Genomic DNA, 20,656 nt, shown 5'->3' on the forward strand with positions numbered 1-20,656 from the left:
TTTATCCTGTGTCTGTCGTAACCTAAGCTACAAAGATAAAAGAACTTCATACTCAATAACTGTTTGCTTTGCATTTGTTTCGAGTGGACTCTGAAGATTACCTTTGGACTGGTAAAAGTTCGGTAGCCTACAATATAGGCCACTTGCATTGATGTAATAATACGTAAGGTTAGACAGGCTACAAACCACTCAAGTAGACTACAGCGGTGCGGTTTGTAGGGAAAAACCAACTACCGGTAGTTTCTTTTACAAATTATGTCCATTTTAAAGCACCTTGATCACAAGTCCTGTGCTAATGTAAGATATTCTTGGATTGTTTATTTTCTTCCTATTGCCTATCAGTGGCGTAGCCAAAAAAAAAATTTGGGGGGGGCCAAATATTTGATGAATTGAAGAGAGTAACAAAGTGTTTGATTTAAGCCATCGCCAGTTGATGTGCAGTGGCGTATCCTGGTGGGCTGAGCAAGGGAAACAATGAAAGTGGTGGGGGGTTAGAGCGTGCCGGAGGCACGCGTTTTCTAGGGGGGTCCGGGGGCATGCTCCCCCGGAAAATTTTTGAAAATTTACACTCAAATAATGGATTGTAGCGCTTTCTGGAAACACTTTAGGTAATATTTGTATGAAGTTTATTAGCAGATAAACAGCTATTAACTTATTAAAGGTAGCTCTTACACACGAACGGCAAAAACTGCGGCTAAAATTAGAGAACACCAAAAACTCAGCTACACAAAAACTCAATAACTAGCCTACAGTACATAAAAACCCAACAGAGTAAACCATTCTAAAATTGCTTCCACAAATTGGTTCAAAGAAACGTAAATCGCGTAAATTTTGCGCGATTTACAATTTGCAAAATTTATTGGTGTCTATCTGTGTGTCTAAAACAAGTCCTGGGGGGTGTTAATAACCAGATGTCTTGGAAAACGTCATAAATTTCGACAAATTTTATTACATTTTCAACAAAGAGCTCAACTTCGGAATCCAAAGTTGGAAAATTTGGGGGGGGCCATGGCCCCTTTCGCCCCCCCCTGGCTACGCCTATGTTGCCTATTGGCGTGCTGGTATGATATACTGTCCATGCAGGGACGTAGCTACGAGGAGGGTATGTCGTATTACTATAGCAACGTCTGCCATTGTAGTTAATCTTGAATGATGTTTGCCCCTTCTTTCTAATTATGTCACTGTGTCGGTGGCAAGTTAGTTTGTGCAGCACAGGAAATAAGAAATAGTGCTACAGCGACAGCTTACCGTTACCGCAACAGTAACGGATTGAACGGTAGAAAGCGATATTTAGCATTTAAATAAGAATCTCAAATTACAAAGCCCACTTATAGCATGTGTTATCCTGGACTCTGAGAGAGAACTTTTTCAGCTATCTAGCGACACTTTGTGGTTAAAACACACGTCTCCATGTAGTTGATTTATCATCGACACTCAGGCAGTGCCACAGCAAGCAAAGCGTGAAAGTTAAGCAGAAATGCACTAGTTTTGTGATTATTTCATAAGAAAAACAATGAAATTAATCAATTAAAGACAATGAGACAAAATAATCCGGCAGAATTTCGCACTGAGATAGATGGATACTTTCTGGAATAGATATTTAGTTATCTTGAATATCAAACTGAAAACGTCTCATACTTCAACAGAACTTCACCTTGGTCCGATTAAATTGAAAATTACGTAGATTTAGGAAACATTCTACGCCAGATTTAAAGCACCAGCTAAATTTAAAAGCCAAATTTTAAACAAATAATTAAAGAATTAAAACTATAACATTACCGCTTCTGACATTTAATTTTTTTGGAAAACAGGGCATTGTGACATCACAGAATCCTTAACAAGCATCTAATAGAGCATTTAGACACATCGTGTATCAGAGAAGGATATTCGAATGTTTTCGGGGTCTACGTATGCCCGACTTTGGTTAGCAGGTCGAAGTGTAGAAAGCTGCTATGGAAATCAAAAAGTACAACCAGCGATGAGCAAAATTGTGAAACCAAAATGTTTTTAAATCATTGACAACAAAAATTTCTGCACATTTCATCTTGTTTCCGGCTGAACAATTGGAAGTTGTTGCTTTACAATGGTAAACAATGGGAAGTTGTTGCTATACAATGGTAAACAATTGGAATTTGTTGCTATAGAATGGTAAACAATTGGAAGTTGTTGCTATACAATGGTAAACACTTGTTGATTAATTGCACACATTTTTCTACCCCCAACCGTAACCTAAACAGCTTAAATTTATATACTGTATAATATAATTTAGAAAACAAACAAATTTGTCTATGCTACAAACTTAATATAAAACTTTGAAAAAAGTCGTGAACGTCAAATGCTGCATTCGTGTTCAAGGTAATCTACACTAAATACAAACAGTGGTTTAACTACCATTGCAACGGCACGAAAAAACAAAAGACAGTTCACCTAAATTTTACACAGAAACATTTTTGAAGTGCCACAATATATGGCATTTTGGCACTTGCTGAGGAAATTAAATCAAACACAATCAAAACAAAGAAATGACAAACTAAGACATGAAATTTAAAGTCGTTAATTTAAGGTCAGGTCGTTAACGTCTAGATTGTTAAGACATAAAAACTGGGATTCTATAAAACTTAACAAAATTTGAAGCAAGTTTCAAAAGTTAAACTGTCCAGAAAACAGATCATTGAATTTATATTCAGAAGACTTTAGAATCCTAAACAAGATAAGGTGCTTATATGAAGCGTCATAACCTACAGAGCTGGGTCTAACTGCCGCCAAATCTCTAGAAGAGTCTGTTGGAAATAAATCTTCATTATACTATCAAGTCTACGAGATGAGTAGCATATAGTTCTTGCATGGATTCAATATTTTTACAGTGATTCCTTCAGTCTACGGTTAGTAGACTGTAAATGTAATTGCATTTCCAACAAATGAGAGTAAAGGTGTCATCTGCTTCACTAAGCAAAACTAAATTTCTTATCAGCAATCACCAACAAACGTAGCGCTCTGAAGTTTCCGGAAAAGAAGTCTTGTTGAAAACCATCTGTTCAGAGTAAAAAATTCAAAACTGATTGGTGCTTAACCGTAGAACCTTTGAATATTAACATGCAACAACCTATTGGGCCATACTGGTTTGTCAGTGAAAAAACATTTCGTGTTAATTTTACACGAAATGTACACGACACAAAGTTGGCTTGAAAATTAAAGCTTATGCTTTACAGCAAAGCGAAGACTACACGATTGAAGGTAAAGGATCTGGACTGATTACGACCAAAATTTCTGCTCAACAACTGTACTAACTTTACGACAATTACACATCGCAAAAACGATAGAGTTGTGGTAATTAATTGAAGAACGCAATAGCATTAAGCAAGCATCTGAACCACAAAATTGTACACGATTTTAACATTTGCTGATATGATACAAATAATATCACATTGCGCAACCCTCAAATTTTACTCAAAAACGACAGCAAATTGTAGGAGCTGAAGCGTTTTTCGTAAATTGATCGTCAAGAGATGTTGAAACTAGGTCAAAAATCGCTACAAGTCAGTGGAAGTTATGGTGGATTGTTGCTACTGCCAACGCTCTCGGTATCAGTCAGCGTCAGCTTATCCATATGTAGCCCGCTGTCAACGTCATCGTCGGACAACTGCAAAGCAACCAATCAAATCAAGGTATTGTCATCACGTGACTCATCAAGCAAAACACGACAAACATCAGTTCAGATTCTTTGCTTTTGCGGGCAAAAAAAATAAACATCACATTAAAAAAAAAATCAATTTGCACATGGGTTGAGAGTGAAAAACTCAGCAGTCAACTAAGCCAGCAGCCACTATAGTATTATATTTTACAAACCTAAAAAAACGATATACAAACTCAGCTTGTGCAGTAACTAACACCAAGAAACGTGCGATCTCACCTTATGACCTTCATCCTCATCATCAGAGGGGTATGGGGTGACCGCTTGTGACGCAAAGGGGGAACTGGGGGCGGAATACGGCCGCGGCAAGCGGACTGAGCCGGTCTGAAATCAAGCAACGATTACAGTAAAAGATGCGCCAGAAGCATATAGATGTCAATAAAGGATTGCATAACTTAATTCAGAAGATAACTATTCAAATTGTTAGTGCAGATGTGCAAATGTCCAATCTCGTAAAAACCAGCTAATATAGAATGTAATCCCAATACATTTAACTCGGTATAGTGCATTCAATGGATGAATTGAATTCCCGCTGTATCAAACCTGAAAGCACCTAAGCAATGTTGATACAGTAGATATATCTGAGAGCAGTAAATTAGCTTACCGGGGAGATGGAGCGAAACTGCTCGAGAAATTCTGGCCTGGTTCTTTCAATGGCGAGACGTCTTGCGTTGGAATAATACTGTGGAAGTAAGTTGAGTTGACGAGATCAGATTATAATCTGACTAAAAACAATAATTATTGTAGCAACTTCATCAAGTACAAATACTGTACAGAGAGACACACGAGACATTGTTGTGCCAAACAAGCATGAGTCGTAAAGAAAAAGACTTACAGTTCTACGTTTGGATTAAACGTCAAAACCAAAGCTACGTCAACTTCAGTAACGGTCTAAGAACGTAACAGAACGTCTAAGAACATCTTGAGCGCTTCGTAGCCAAGCACAGTAAGAATCGACAACATAGCCAAGTCCTCGTCACGTATGATTTTCTGTGGCCGAGGGTCTATCCTTTTACCACTACTTGTTGGCCATGTTTCCCAGACTGCATTGAGAAGCTACTGAGAGAACCTAGTCTTGAGTTAGCTGTGTTTCAGCCATGCGGTGAACCACCTTGGCATCCCATGGCTTCTGCTACAAGACCACCAGGAATATAGTTTAACTTGATTGGCGAATGAACATGGCATTCTCAGTAACGGTAGCCACTTTAACAAGTCGAAATTCTGCCACTGAAATTGATAAGAATGAAACCGCCAACCAATCATAAGCTACGGTTTAAGCGACGTAAAAAATGGCGAAAAGAAGATCATAGAAAGCAAGTTAAGTGATTGATTTTTTGTCAGCTGGTTGGCTTAGGGGTTAAGGTTAGGGATAGAAAGTAATAATTTCATTGACGCGTGTTCGATTCTCACCACTGCTATTGCTCTTTTTCTTCTGTAATTACCAAATAAAGTTCAAAACAAGCATTAACTCTCTGGGTGAGTGCTAGAAGGGTCACAATTGGACGGTAGCCTCTTATAACACTTTCTGATTGGTTGGCGCTTGCATTGTAGTCAATTTCAGTGGCAGAATTTCGACTTGTTAAAGTGGCTACCCTCAGTAACAACCTACCATTCCCAAGGTTGTCCAGTCTAGCCGCTCGCTTAACCGTTCCGTCCTGTTCCTCTGTATGATTCTTTCCCTGCGTGACATCCTGCAGAAGTGATAGAGGTAGTCCGTCAGTTGAGCACACGACTCGTCAGCAGATCTGAATCTCCTGTCCACGATGTAGATCCCGTACGCTTCCGGGTCCTCTAAGTGGCGCTGCATGAAACAGCCGAAGCCGCTCAGGTTGGTGGTGATGCTGGGAATCCCCTTGACTGCGCACTCAGCTGTGACGAAGACAGGTTGGAGCTTATACAACTCATTAGTGCCAGTTGAGTGTATATCATCAAGTTTCAGATATAATCAAACTCTCACGCTAGGCATCTTCGGAAGACACTCAAATCAACAAGTAAACTATTTTGTTGTATCAAAGTCTAAGCCCGGTGGTTGAAGATTTATATTAAGTGGACTGGAAGGCGAGGAATCCAATCTTCGTGTCCACCTTCAGGTATGCCAAAGTGCCGTGCGCCAAAAACACAGCTACATGCGCTTGGACGGTGTCAAACCGGCGCCTTTCAAACGTGCCAGGGTTCCCTTCTCACTACTCGGCTGTACAGTACAGGTGATTCTCGAACACACGAGAGAGCCACAATCCACAAAGATTTTCAAACTTACTGAATGTATAACCACTATTATGTATCACCGACCGGTCATAAAGGCCGTCAATTTGACCCAATACACAGTCAATATTAGTACACACATCATCCGCAATCCTACCTGGAGTGTACCCCCAAGGCTCGTAGTAAGAAGGAAAAACTCCCAGATGGCAGCCCCTGACAAACTCATCATAATCCATGGGAAGCAGTGGCGAGGTTTGAGAGAGGAACTTTGGGTGGAAGATTATTTTCACATTATCACTCTTTGCGTTGAATAGCTTCACTGCTCTTATCTGATTCAAAACTGAAAAGTATTTTATAGAATCGATTAATATGAAAATGTTAGAGACAAACAGCTCAAGACTTTGAATAAGAGAAAGTTTTGTTGCATCACAAGCAAATTTGAGGTTACCACTGAGTCTCGCCAGAAAATTTATGTCTTGGTTAATTTCTAATTAAATTTAAGGAATCTGAAATGCGTTAACATCAAGTGTTGCTACCAGTTAAAATGCATCAGAAAAAGTAAAACAACTATAAGAAACAAGCACTTGCTTACTGCGACATATTGGCAAAAGAGCAGTAGGCAAACTTACTAGGGTCGTTGGAGTCGTCCATCATGTTATGGGTTACAATGGGAGGAAGGGTACTACACTGGTTCGCATACATGCATCTCTTCAGCTTTATCAAATCATCTCTCTGAAGTAATTCTTCCTCGTTGGGGAGTTTCCCTCTAGTAAGAGGCACTGGATTAATCTCACGAGCATACAACACAAGAATGACAAAGATGACAAGACATTAGCACGTAGGCAAGTTCTAGAACGTTCTGCACGTTCCAGAACGCTTGTCGAAGATAAACAAGGCATGGCACCAATACTAAAAGCAAGAATGACATCGATTCATTAATACTGTATCGACATTGAACAAACAATTGACTAAAGTTTTAATGAGTGATACGTTGTTACTCATGCTGTGAGAATAAAACTTAAAAAGCTGGACTGCAAAAAAGGATGCTTGACAAGAAATAATACTTCCACATGGTCGACTGGTCGTCACCACAACTGGGGAAACTAAAGTTGCTACACCTGTCGTTATAAAATTATCATGCGGAAGAACAAGAAACCAATAAAAGTAAAATAAAAACAAAGGGGCTAACAACAAAGCCAGTTGCAGTAAAATTGACCAAAGCTGCACCAACAATTATTGTCAGCTCAAAGGACAGGTTTAATGGTCTTTGAGTGGAATATAGTCCATACCTGAGACAAAGATCAAACATTCTGGAACCCATTTCCTCCTTAATGCTATCAACGCTTTCCTTCAGCTGCTTGACTACCGCCTGGCCCTTCAGGCTCTCCACGTTGAAGTTGTTGGTCGCTGCAGGAAAGATAAGAAACGCCACCACTGTGACGTCGCTGTTGATCATCTGCAGAGAGACACGTGTTCTTGTGACGTCACTGGAATCATTCCACATCAAAAACTAACGCAGTCGGGCAACAAAAACTGCATCACAGCTACGTCAAAATGCCAAAAGGCGAAGCAGTGCACAAAGATATGGATGGTGAACGGAAGATAGTTACATAGATTCAACGTACTAGGTTATAGTAGAGACGTTGCGCAAGACGATAAGCAAAATTGCTCAGTTTTGTATTATTTTAACTTTTGCAGACGTTAGATTAATGTAAAATAATGAATTTTGCTGGTTGAATTCTTAAACCGGTAATGAAAAGCAATAAATCCAGTTCATAGCGGATTATTATTAATCGAAACTTGTAGCTACGGGCAATATTAACGAGTAACACGAGCCATTAAATTATTAACAATCGGGAGTTGTCTGTTCACTGCGGAGCGAATTTAATCTGAGCTACTAATATTTACTTGGATGGTGAGATTTGCTGATACGATCTACAACTACAATATTGTACTGTTTGTCGTCGAATAATTGCAAATTATTTCAGGTACAAAAAAAAGGATTTACAAAATGTTTCAAAACAAGTTTGCCTTCCCAAACAGCAAATCAGTCGTTCGGTCTCTGTCGAAACAGAAAATTTCGGATACACCTCATAGAGCTTTAGTGACAAGTTTAAGTAAAACCGAAAGTATATACAAAAAAAGACGCTGTTAAGACGTTGAAACGAAGGGTTGGTGGAAAGAAGAACTACCTTCTTAATATCGGCAACCTTATCCCACCATGGAATATTACTCGCCTTCTGGAATACAAAATGACGTGCACGACTACTTACGGTGGCCTCGGCACGATACGTGACAAGAAGCAGTCGCGGAAAACGTTAAATAAGATTACAAACTTGGAATCTAAACATAGCATCAACGTCACCAGAAGAGCTATTAACGAGAAATAACAGCATTATTGCAGCATAAATACACAGCATACCTTCAGCCTGTGGTTGAGCCTGCTCATACATTCAATGTACATATCAGCTCCTTTGTTGGAATATTCGTATCTGCCTGCTATGAACATGTATAACGTCTTGTCCAGATTCAGATCGAAATGCCTGCAAATAAACAAGGAGTCTTTAGAAGAAACGTAAGCGAAGCTGTCTGGAGTGGTCAACAATGAATATGCCGACTACAACTACAAATTCCCTGGATTTGCATTGGCAAAACATCAGTAGACGTTAAGAGCTCCAGTGTCAACTGCTTGGTTTTCAATCACTTGTACCGGTCCTGCCACCCAGTCAACAAATCAGTCATTTTTACATTGATTCAACGCCTGGTGAGGTTGAATCAAGAAGAACTGATTCGCCAACTGGGTCGGGTCAGCTAGCATGACCGCACACTTCCAGTCAAAAAAGTTTTTTGATATATAGTTTCAGCATGGCTGAAACGTCGTCGTCAGATTTTTGCTGACCCAGTTGCGTGCAACATATGGCACATGGCGTGATCTGGTTCTGGGTTAAGTCGTGACCGAAACTGAATGATGAAAAATTCGTTAAATCTTCAGACATTCGTTGTGTATAAGCAACACATTCTAAGTTTTTTTTCAATCCCACAATTTATCGGTTCCCATAAAAACCTTCAATAGTAAATAGAGAACGCAATGCCGGACATCGTTAGCTTGCTTACTTACCCGTAAAAATGACCACGAATGAAATTGTGTATTTTCTCCTTTGCAATTGCGTGCAGGTTTTGGAATTCATGTAAGCATTGTGTATTTTTTATGCTTAATCCATTTGGTAGAATTAAATCTGTAAGATTATTGAAAGAAACAGAAATTAATAAATCGCTAATCCTATTTTAATTACACCATAGTATCGCATTATACTGCATCATACATATGACGTATGTTATACAATTGCACTGTCAACGTATGTTGAAGCATAGAAGTTTAACAATTGACACCAAGCCACTTGAGAGCGAATCCATCACTTTATTGGCTTCCCTTTCATTCAATCCGATATTGCATAATATGTTAAACCAGTATCGCGTTTTTAGCAATGCCGAGAGTGCAAATGGCAAAAACCAGCAACCTAATCCAGTTATGCAAAAAAGGGGGAAAAATACGTATTTTCAGAATTTTGCCAGTATGGTTTGCTGGTTTGGTGGCTTCCTGACTGGGTCGAATAAAACCTGGAACCAAAAATCGCCAAAAAAACTTTGCTTTCATATCAATTGACATTTAGTCAGGAGAGTGGCCTTGCTCAGACGGATCGGTCAACGCATGGTTTTGCACATACAGAAACTGCAAGATGAAGTAACGATGGTTCAAATCTCGGCGCGTGCAGTTGAGCAACGCACTCAAGGACATATATCCATTTAGATACTAGTTTGAAGATGGTTTATTGGCACTTGTTATATTCCAGTGCGCCATGTTATGAGGTATTTACTTACTAGTGCAGAATTCAACCACAAGCATAAACCTCAAATACAGTGTTATCAGTTGTTAAAGTTTCACGCGTATACCAAGATTACACATACTTGAACGTTAAATGAACGAAAAACCACTCCACCTGTGGATGCACATGCCTAGCCACATTAGTTATCACTGATATGAGTCGAGCAAAGCTTCAGAGATAAGATTGTTCGTTTTTCATCGAAAACAAATGTTAAATTGATGTAAAAATAACAGAATTTGATCCTTTGACAAACTCGTCAATGATTTCATGCAGAGCCAAAGCAGAGTGAGAAACTCAACGAACAAACAACTGAGACCAGCGCCAATTAGTTGCTAGCAGCAGGGTGCTTCATTGGGTTAACATGCGCATTTTAATTGACTGGTCAATGATGTCCAGCAACACTCAACCAAGGCAGCAAAATCCGCCATTTCTTACATTTGTTAAATCACAGATTCACAAAATGAATCGCATTGAATTCACAAATCATTGAACCACAAAATGAGGGATTTTGCTGTCTGCGAAGTCGTCTTTGTGGTTTTTCAGATAATTGAGAATTCAAAAGCTGATTTGGAGTTTGTTGAAGCGAAGCACCGACGATGACAGGCAAACTTTCACTAATAAACTATCGCATCGTGATTGGTCAAAGCATTTGTCAGCCCACAACCACAACATTGACCAATCAAAAACTCATAGTCCTACCACACTCAGAAAAAAATCAATTGCAACGACTGAGATAAAATAAATAAATGGAAGCAGCACATAAGTTGCAATGAAAAAACTGTGCTTTTACAAAACTCGCAATCGTTACAGGACAAACTTAGTCTCGGTCAGGCAGTTAATTTCAAAGCATGATAAGCAGACATGCTCCCAATAAAATACCAATGCGATGACAAAAGTAAGAGCCTACGACACTTTGACGTTGCCGTTTTGGCGTAAACCGAATAGATACGCTCATTTTGCCGTCAAACTATTTTAGCGCCAGAACGTTGCTATTTTAAGAAAAGATTGGTTTCATTCGGTGTATGGCTGGACGAGGAACACAGGCTGAGGCAGGCCTCATGAAAACGCTAAGAGCAGAAAAGCTTCTTTTAAAAGCAAAGTGTTTTACAATTACAATGAAACTCAAAAAACAAATAGACGTAGACAACCAACTGATACGTTTCCAGATAACACCATCTGTGCTTGAAGTGCAAAACCAGTACAAGATTCATGAGCGGATGAAAGATGAAAAACAATTAATCTTCTGTACAGGATACAACTGTACATTGGCCACAATTACCTCCAAAACCTTTGTCAGAGTTTTTAATTACAGATTAGAAAGACTTTCTTCAATTTCCATTGAAAACCCCAACTGGATTTTTACAAGAATGTCCGTGTTGTATTATGGCTTTGGCTTGCTTGTTCCATGCCAGAATTACCAGTTTACTAAGAAAACACACTAACGATTCCATCATCCAGTAGAGTACGATGCAGTTTACTCGATATAACGACAACCTGGCGTTTAAACGGTCAACCGACGAAGTGAGCCCATCAATTAGCTTACCCATGGGTTAGGATATCATGATTCAAAAAGTAGGATTGTTGAAAACAAAGTTATCTAAAATCTTAAATCAATTCGTTTCAACGTAAAGTTCCTTTTTACCCCATTTCCTATCAAAGTCCAAGCACATCGGTGTGTGTTCGAAACAGCAAACATTGAGAGTCTCACAAACGTGTGGCTCTGCATTGTGTTTTTGGCAAACAACTTAAATTCAGTTAGGCCAAAAAGAATTTCTTTCGAACACCCCTGAACAAAAGGCAGCAAATTGTACGTTAAACGATATTGATGGTCATTAGAAGTTGCATTAGTATGAAAATTCTTTGATTTAAAGCAAAAATTAAGCAGAGAGGGTTAGAGATTTTCTTCTGACCTGGTTTTCTTTTCAATGGAAGGTTTGGGTCAGAAAATAGATCTGTTTTGTTAGAGTCTGTGGCAAAATCAACACAAGTATGAAACAAAACACAAGAGCATGCACTATTTTATAACACTGCAGAGTTTGACTAAATTATTATTAGTCAATGCAACGCGTCAAACAAAAAAATGTTGGTAGCTGGCGTACCTGGTTTGCGCTTGAGTAGATGCTCAGCTTCAAATGCAGTGATATCAGACACAGTTGTGAAGACATGAGCAGTGTGAGCAGTAGCTCGCTCCATGCAATACCGATGATAAATTTGACGATTTCCAGCTTCGGTATCAACGTCGAACTACAGAAGTTAAACGTACAAATATTAATGGGATTGCTAGTGCTGGTTTGGAAATCAATCAAGGTTTTAATTTTTGCGCTCTGTAGGTATAATAGTATGTCAGTAGCGCTGCCAATTCTTGCGGCAATCGGTGCGAAGAAATAGGAAAATACTGTAGCAGCTCAACAATTCATACTAAGGACGCAACACTTAATACAAGATACAAGCCACGATCATGTCTTCACTTCATTGACGCTTCGTAAAAATAAAGTGGTGAGTTTGTTGAAAAGATCATTTGGAGAGGCGACAAATAGTGGACAACCGCACATAACAGCAGTTTTTGAACACACGGTACTAAGGAAAGTAGCTTGATTTATTTAAAGTAGCGAGTATAACTTATGGAAGTAGACAAAAAAAGGATCAAAACAAGAAAGCACATTAAATTGGTCCGAAATTTGTTTTTTTTGATACCATTTACCATGATATTAGCGCATATGATCACAAGTTTTTAAACATCTTTGCAAGGATTTTGTTTACAAAAGTACTTTGAAAAGAAATTGCAACATATTTAGTTATTTACCTGGTCTAAATTATTGTAAAAATCTACATTGGCCGCACACAGATACCTCCCGAGCAAAGTGGCATGTGTTGTGAAAATGGTGGAGACCTCGATATGGCGAAGTCTTGCCATTAACAACCCAACGCCAGCCAACCACTCATGGAAGTGAGCGATAATCACAGGCTTTGAGCCGCATTGCGAACGAAACTAAAAAGAAAAAATTGAATAAAAATTGTCAAACAAAAGTTGAAAGAGCAAAATTGCATTTGATAAATCATAACCTTGTCTAGAAACATCTCAAAGGAAATCTTTCTACTTGCAAGTAACATTCTGGCATCTAAGAGAGTTCATCAACTTGAGGAAGAAATTCCACTCTCAGTCAACTGATTCGGCATAAATAGACGTTTTGTCGTAAAATGGTTACCATTAAAAAGGAAGACAACAGCATAATAAAGTTTAAACCACCCAGTACAAGGCGATGTGTGAGTACCATCGTTTTTCACATTTTTCAAGCAAATGTGTCTGAAATTAGTCCTAAGAGGGTGTGTATGATATATGGAGTGAATTTCAACACAAAAACAAATAAAAGAATTCTGAATGGGACTAAATTGGACTTCATAAACAGGTAATTTATATAATATAAACAGGGAAACCTAATAATCAGAGTCAACTGTGTATGTCACACTTTGATTTGTAGAAATAACAATTTCAATAACAATTCTGAATGCATGGGACATTGTCACATACTTCCCCCAAAAACCAAGCAGTAAGAAATCCAAACAAAACTGAACGTTTTGCTTCTGAATCATGATCAGGGATTCCAATGCCAGTTTTATCAAACATTTCCCAAGACCAAGAGCTGTAATGATTCCATACAGTGTCAATGTCAAATAAAACAACCTGGAAAACAATACTTTATTGTTTAACACTTTCTAATCTATAAAAACTGCAAAAAAACACTGACAAGAGAAAATATCTGATATCAAAGATTACATTAGGCCTACCTAAGATGTTAGAAAAGACATAAATGAAAGTAAGAAGTATACTGATCATCAGTGACATTGGCACTGAAATACAACAGAGCATATTAATTTTGTGCCGTTATTTACAACTTACTTTGGGATAACCTTCTATCAGCCAATGACCAGTGACAACCTGAATAAAAAACAAAAAGATTTAAATGCCACTTGTTGGCATCATAGACAGTTGTCATGAGCTCAAGTCATTGCTCACTTTTAAACACAAACTATCAATGATAAAAAACGTAAAATAGCAAATCCGGTTAAAGACAAATTGAGTTTGCACAGCCTATGTGACACAGAATAACAGCTAAAAGTTAGCATATTTGTACAATGATACACAGAATAAGTTTTTCAAGTGTTGACATTACAACAGATGTGATGAGGATCTCATTGACCAAACAAATCTAAGGTACGGTATGCTCTCTCACATAATTGCTACCAAGTGGTGAAAGTTTTAAATTGGTGTAAATTAAGAATCTTTAAAGTTTTTTTTTTCAAAGGAAAATATGCCTTGCAATGAACCTGCCCCTTACAACTGAGCTAATAAGTTTTTATGGAACATATGTCATTTAAAGACAATTAACCATGTATATAGTTTAGTTTTTAAAAACAACAAGACTCAAATATCCATCATTTTCAACACTTCACAAGGTGAAAAATTTGACCGAAAATATTCAAAAACACAGTTAAGTATATAGTTAGAACAGTGCATTCAGTGTAGTCGACAACAATTAGTCTTCACCATAATACATAACTACTAAAATTTATTGCAAATCAAGAATATGGAATAAAACTACAGCCAAATAAAATTTTAACTACAAAACAAATTGTGAGAGTGAACAACATAACCCATTTACCCCAACATGTTGTTCTCTCATTGAATCGACTGTTTTTTTCAGCTGAGGTAGAGTGGGTTCCACTTTTTCAACTTCCATTGCAACAAATCTCTCATTGCAGATTCCGACCATGCAATAGTCATCTCCTAATTCTTTAACTGTTGATTCTGCTTTACTGCGAAGTACAGTGTAAATTCCACCAACTGCAAAATAGAATTTAAGTGAGCAATGCTTCTCTACATATTTGCAAAGTTGCCGCAATTAGCTTTGACAAATAAACACATATATAATCTTGTTTTGCATGGAACAGCTATATGCATGGCACCGTAAATATGGCCACTTTCCTATATTTTTAAGTTTAACCTTAGCTATTATTTTCGTTTATTGGTGCAAAGTCCGTGTGTTTATGTTTATTTTACTATTTTTAAATTTCTCTGCACCTTGCTGGTGTGGGAACTTCTACCGGTGTGTTTCTTTTGATAGTTAGAAACAAAAGAAAATCTAACTGAACTATCAAACATTTTGTTTGTTCAAATACAGCAATGATATTTGTCAGAATGTTTTGATTTAACTTTCATCTTATTTTTATTGAAACTGCTGCATCAATCAAATTTAGCAACTCTCGTGAGGTAACTTCTAGACCGCAGTAACTCCTGAAGTGTTATAGTATTATACCATACTAGAGCTGGGCGATATTACGATATATCGATACGATATTCTTTCGGCAGCGATATTTATTCACAAAGCTCCGATTTTATCGTTTATAAATGTACTGAAATTATAGCAACATTTTCGCATGCGCAGTGACACAGACATCGCATTTGCAGACAACCCAGTGTGTGTGCATTGTTTACGCATTGCGAGCAGTCTGACATCGCATGCGCAGACAACCCTCAAGCGTGTGTGCATTGTTTACGCATTACAAGCAGTCTTTGTGATTACGCAATCCTGCTTATTGATTCCCACGTGTTGCGTTGTTGCGAAGGATGACGTCCGGTAAATACAATAGGAAACTTGCAAGCTGACTGAATTTACGTATCATAGCGTAGCGGCCGTAGCCTACGGTAGCTACAGCTAGGTGGATACTTTATTTTGTTTTGCTACTCACAGCTGCATCTCTATTTTGCATCAAAAACTATCAACAAGGATAGCTGCATCTGTATATGGTGGCGAGCTAGTGTGCACTGACTTTTCCTACACTTGCAAAAGTTGCAAGAAAACTTCTGTGCATTCAAGCCACCAGTGTTAGTAGTGAAAGCGTGTTTTCACTTAGTGGCTCAATTGTTTCCAAGAAGAGATCGTGCCTAACACCCCTCAATGTGAACATGCTGACATTTTTGTGCAAGAATCTTTAGTTTGCGACAGTTAAATCGCAGCATTGTTTGCAATAAATGTTGTTCATTTCAGTACCAGTGCTCAGTATGTTTTTCATGCAGTTATAGAAAGCCGTGCTTTGCGATTCACCGTAAAATATCGAAACTTATATAATATCGTTTTATTTTTGGGAATATCGTATCGAAATTATTTACCAATATCGCCCAGCTCTATACCATACTACCGGTAAGTAAAATAAATTGTTTACGGTACAAGGCTGGCAATGCAAATGATTTCATTTTCATACAGTTGTTTGCCTTTTCCATTAGACTAGCCTATTCAAATGGCAATGCATAATATAAATAAGAAAAATACAAATAAACTGATTTGCATCAAAATAAATTTGCACAGGTTCAATGTGGGAACAAGAGAGGTTAAATTGTATGGGGAACTGAACTTGTTTAGCTTATTTTTTTAAAAGATAGGTCATACTAACCTTTATTGGCAACTTCAAGTGCAACCTCAAATGTAAATAAATTTGGTGGTTCCAACATTTTGCTTTGGTTACCCAGTTTAGTCTTACTGGGCCACAACTGATATATCAAAGAAAGCTATACAATTACAAACTCCACGCCTTGCACTAACAGAGTAACAGCAGGTTTCCATTCTAACAGTGTTGCCAGACACCGACAAACGAATTTCCCTACTGCTAAGTGCTGCCGCACAAATTTCCAAAATGCAACTTATTTTCAAACACACTTTCATAGTAATGAGTCCATATATCAAGTTCAAAGTGTACTTAAAAAAGGAATTGAAAATTTGAAAATATATCTTAAAAAGGTGGTTTTTAGGTTGGTTTTCCCAGGATCCTGTTTCCTTGCAATTATTATTTCCAAGAACCTTCCACTTCCCTAACTTAGGGAAAAAACGCTCAATCTGACAACGCCAATGTCCCAACATGGACCCAAATGAACATTGTCACAAGCCCTCCGAAAGTTTACCAATGGCAATTTCATTTCAATGACACTTTTTCATCGCACTTCAGTAGCCTATCTTTTTCCGCCAACTTCAAAGTATTATTATTCGCAGTAATTTACAGTTTTACCTAATTTTTATGGTTCGAACTATCCAGTAGGCTAATAGGCAATCTGTACGTTTGCACAGCAAACTGTTGCATTTTATCAAAACAACTAAACTTTCTGCGTTATGCTTTTCTCTACTTTTTTTGATCAATTGTACGTAACCTACTTTAAGTCTATCCGCTTCATAACGAACAGTGACGTTAACCAGCAGTGTTGACAAGCGATACTTTTGGACTTTGGACCTGGTATGATTTTAGGGGGCCGTAACATTTCCAATAGACCCTAGTAGGCTATTTGCAGAAATCACCGTGTATGCAATCCTTTGAGCCCAAAAGCAAAGCTTCTAAGAAAAACGCACTTGGTACCGTAGCCTACCAATTCCAAATTATCCTCTCTTTATGATTGAACCGACGCATGTGGATATATTTGTTATTTTACAAGAAATATTATTGTTGTGTACCGTATATCAAGCATTGTTGTGGGTTTGACACCTGTTAGATCAGTGGTTACGCGTCCGGATCAAGATTACGCGGCGCTAGTTCGACTCTCGGGGTGTGCGTTTGAGCAACGCATTTCAGGACTGCTCTCCATTCAGCGGTAGCCTACCTAGTGAATGGAATAATTCCCCGGCAACAAGACTTCAACAACAGGAAAACTTAACTCTTAAAACTTAACTTAACTTACCTAATATACGAACTGACAATTTGGGGGTCGTCATACAAAACACATCAGTTATTGGAAAGCTTGGTGTTTTGCAAAATAAAGCAGTCAAAGCTGTTGTGAAAGGCAAATGGGCTGACCATGTCACACCCTTTTTTAAAAAACTCAATATCCTAAAGTTAAGAGATCTGTAGCCTACAACTTTGATATTGCTAAATTTATGTACCAGTTTAGTTTTAACTCATTACCCGACTCTTTTCAAAACTACGGTACTTTAAAAAATGCAACGAAATTCACCACTTTACTACTCGAAACTCGACCAACCTAGATTAGCCTACTATTATTATCGATGCACAACCATAAAACTACAACGCTTAATAAAATACTCTGGCGCAAAAATTTGGAATAACATACCAGATAAAATTCGTAAATCCTCCTTCACAACTTTTAAAAGAATGTACAAAAAGAAAACTATTGACACATATTAGGCAAATGCTAAATTACTAATCTGACTTGCAAATGTAACACAGGCTACGTTGGCCTACCTGAATTTTTTTAACTTCTTATCATTTTGGACAGCTTCACTGTTATTTATTTATTATTATGTCTTTTTCTCAATTAGCCAATTATAATTAAGTTATCATTGATGAGTTAAGGGGTGGCTGCTTGACTTGAATACCTTGAATGGTAACTTCGCAGCCTCCCGCTGTTGTGATGCTTTCATCATTTTTTTTTAGTTGTAATCATTTCAATAGTTTTGCTATGTACATTGTGTTTTGACTTGTTATGCATCTTTTTCGCAGCAGCTAATAAACATCTATTTATCTATCTAACTCTGCCAATCTCGGTAACCGGCCCTGTGTCCAGAGCCTCTACAAGTATGCGAAACTACCAGGAATAACATATCAATTAAGGCTTTGTCAGTCCGAGGATAAAGATTCAAAACCCACCAATCGTTTAGCAAGGTGAGCATTGATTCTTGAACAATAGGCTAGCCTACAGCTACACCATCGAATGCAGGGATAATTATAGATATTCTCGAAAAAAACCCTCTGAACATGGTAACGCTGAAGCCCTGAGCCGTTTAGGCTACCTAGTGGTCACGATGAGTAGTTACAGTAAATAACGAAGAAGAGGAAGATGACATTACTATTGTCAACACTATCAAAGTCATCATTTCAGGACTGCTTTCCATTCAGCGGCACCTAGTTAATGGAATAGTTCCCCGGCAACAACACTTCAACAATCGGAAAACCTAACTCTGCCAATCTCGGTAACCGGCCCTGTGTCAAAAGCCTCTACAAGTATGCGAAACTACCAGTAGGCTATTAACCTAGGGACGCGCAACTCCGTTGTTCCTTCAACATTAGAAGGGTCAATTGCCAATTTGACATTTTTTTTACGTTTTATTGCTGGCTTGCTTTCACTAAAAACCTTAAATTACTTTAAAACCAACTTCACTCTTTGTTTGTTTGTTTGTTTTATCTTTATCCTGCATTGCGGAAAAGCGGACTTGAGCGCTATGCATCGGTGTACGCCTTCCGACATACACCTGACCCACGCTGCAGCCGACGGCAATGTCTGTTTCCGGTTGTCTACTCTACTTATGACTTAAATTTGGTACTACCCATTACTCGAAATCGATCACTGGGTAGAGGAAATTATCGTGAAGTTTCTTGCCCAGAGAAACAACAGCAAGTGCGGGTGGCTGGAGTCGAACATGCAGACTCTCGACTGCGAGCCCAACGCGCTAACCACTCGGCCACGGCTCGGCCACTCTTCTTATATAACCCATAAAAAGTAAAATGTTTTGTAAATTACAAAAAAACGTAACCCTTCTAGTGTTGTGGATAAGCCAAAAGTGGATGAAGTTTCGCATCCCTATGATCTACAGTCCCTATAATAACCATTCCAGGCTTTGTCAGTCCGAGGATAAAATTTAATACCAAGCAACCAACCAAGCTCCCAGAAGCCAGCTGATTCAACATCCATTTGCAAAGGATATAGCTATTTCTACAGCCATGAGAAATACCCCTGAGAGATGGCCAAAAATATCTTAAAAACTAAAAATTCGAAGTTTTCAAAAAAAAAATCCTGACTCATTGTCAGTGGAGCATGGATGTTTATTGTTATGTGGATCGAGACAAGTGATTCTCCGAATTCTACAAACATCAGTTCTTGAATTATTGCATCTTAAACATTTTGGCATGGAAAAGAACTTCGCCCGCATTGCTGTCTCTTGGGCAGGCTTGTATGGACAAAGCAAGCAGTGTTCGAATTACGCGTAGTTCCACAATTAACCTTCTAAAATGGCAACCACTCGTGGATGATCCCCAAAAAACCATGGAGTCGGATACACGCAAACCACGCAACACAGTTCACTGATGGACATTGGCTAGTGATTGCTGACGCCTACCCCAAATATCTGTGTATTTATCTAACTGGTTCTGTATCTAAAAATGCCACCATAATAGAACTACTGTAGAAGATTCATTCACTCATTTTGAATACCCGCACAGTAACGGATAACGCAGAAACGGATAATGCAGCTATTACAGTAATAATAATAAGTAAACAGTAACGGATAATGCAGCCATTTTCATGTCGAGTGACTTCAGCAATGATGTAAAGAAAGAGGAATTGTCCACCTCATCGGAGCACCTTATACCATCCTGTTACCAACAAAGCCGCTCAAAGACTTGTTCAAACCTTCAAACAAGCTCTGCAAAAATCCGCTCTCACCGAAAGCCGCTGTACACGAATTATTGATGCAGTAGCCTAGGGTGTTGGCCACTGCCCTGTGGATAACCTCAACCTCGCTGGGTTCCAGCGGCTGCTATCAAAATATTGGGATTTCGGAGGCCTGCTGTACCTGCTTATTTGCGAGTACAGAGTGGGCATATGTTGCAGACACCTTGACCAGTTTCGTCTACGATTTGACAGTAAATTTCAGCCTTCTGTTGGCGCCTATTTGAGTGATGATGTTGACAATGGCATGACGAGTCCCCAGAGATCAAATCGGCCTAAAAAAGTCATCAAACCCAGGGTGACATATGATGTCATTTTGCATAATTATTGTTATTTTATGTGTATCTCCTCAAACGTAGGCTATGTGTTACAACTTTGATTCATGTAGGCTACTGTAATATGGGATAACTTTGGTCCAATTTTTTTTCTTGAATG

At 38.4% G+C, this 20,656-nt stretch overlaps 1 protein-coding gene across 2 annotated transcripts; it reads right to left on the reverse strand.

The window, feature by feature from the left end:
* Positions 1–1,407: 1,407 nt before the first annotated feature.
* On the reverse strand, positions 1,408–16,370 carry LOC145784106 (glycogen [starch] synthase, muscle-like). 2 transcript variants are annotated; one of them, XM_082595859.1, is made up of 16 exons: positions 16,228–16,370; positions 14,439–14,620; positions 13,676–13,714; positions 13,307–13,459; positions 12,581–12,766; positions 11,877–12,021; positions 11,688–11,744; positions 9,012–9,129; positions 8,316–8,436; positions 7,183–7,349; positions 6,523–6,659; positions 6,051–6,233; positions 5,301–5,560; positions 4,296–4,373; positions 3,911–4,015; positions 1,408–3,640 (listed from the first exon to the last, which is right to left on the reverse strand). In XM_082595859.1, exons 1-16 carry the CDS (start codon positions 16,283–16,285, stop codon positions 3,548–3,550), a joined length of 2,082 nt encoding a protein of 693 aa, XP_082451985.1. In that variant the 5' UTR covers positions 16,286–16,370; the 3' UTR covers positions 1,408–3,547. The 2 variants fall into 2 exon arrangements, with proteins under 2 accessions (XP_082451985.1, XP_082451986.1); XM_082595860.1 differs by lacking the exon at positions 11,688–11,744.
* Positions 16,371–20,656: the final 4,286 nt, after the last annotated feature.

Source organism: Aplidium turbinatum, chromosome 15, assembly GCF_918807975.1.
Source record: "Aplidium turbinatum chromosome 15, kaAplTurb1.1, whole genome shotgun sequence".
Classification (NCBI taxonomy): Eukaryota; Metazoa; Chordata; class Ascidiacea; order Aplousobranchia; family Polyclinidae; genus Aplidium; species Aplidium turbinatum.

Excerpts from the sequence above, each read along its gene's own strand:
- LOC145784106 (XM_082595859.1), bottom strand. The coding sequence starts at position 16,285 with ATGTTGGAACCACCAAATTTATTTACATTTGAGGTTGCACTTGAAGTT. Across the intron at positions 13,715-14,438 it reads TGAGAGAACAACATGTTGGG|GTTGTCACTGGTCATTGGCT; the intron begins GTAAATGGGTTA and ends TTTTTTATTCAG. Across the intron at positions 4,374-5,300 it reads ACTGGACAACCTTGGGAATG|TATTATTCCAACGCAAGACG; the intron begins GTAGGTTGTTAC and ends TTACTTCCACAG.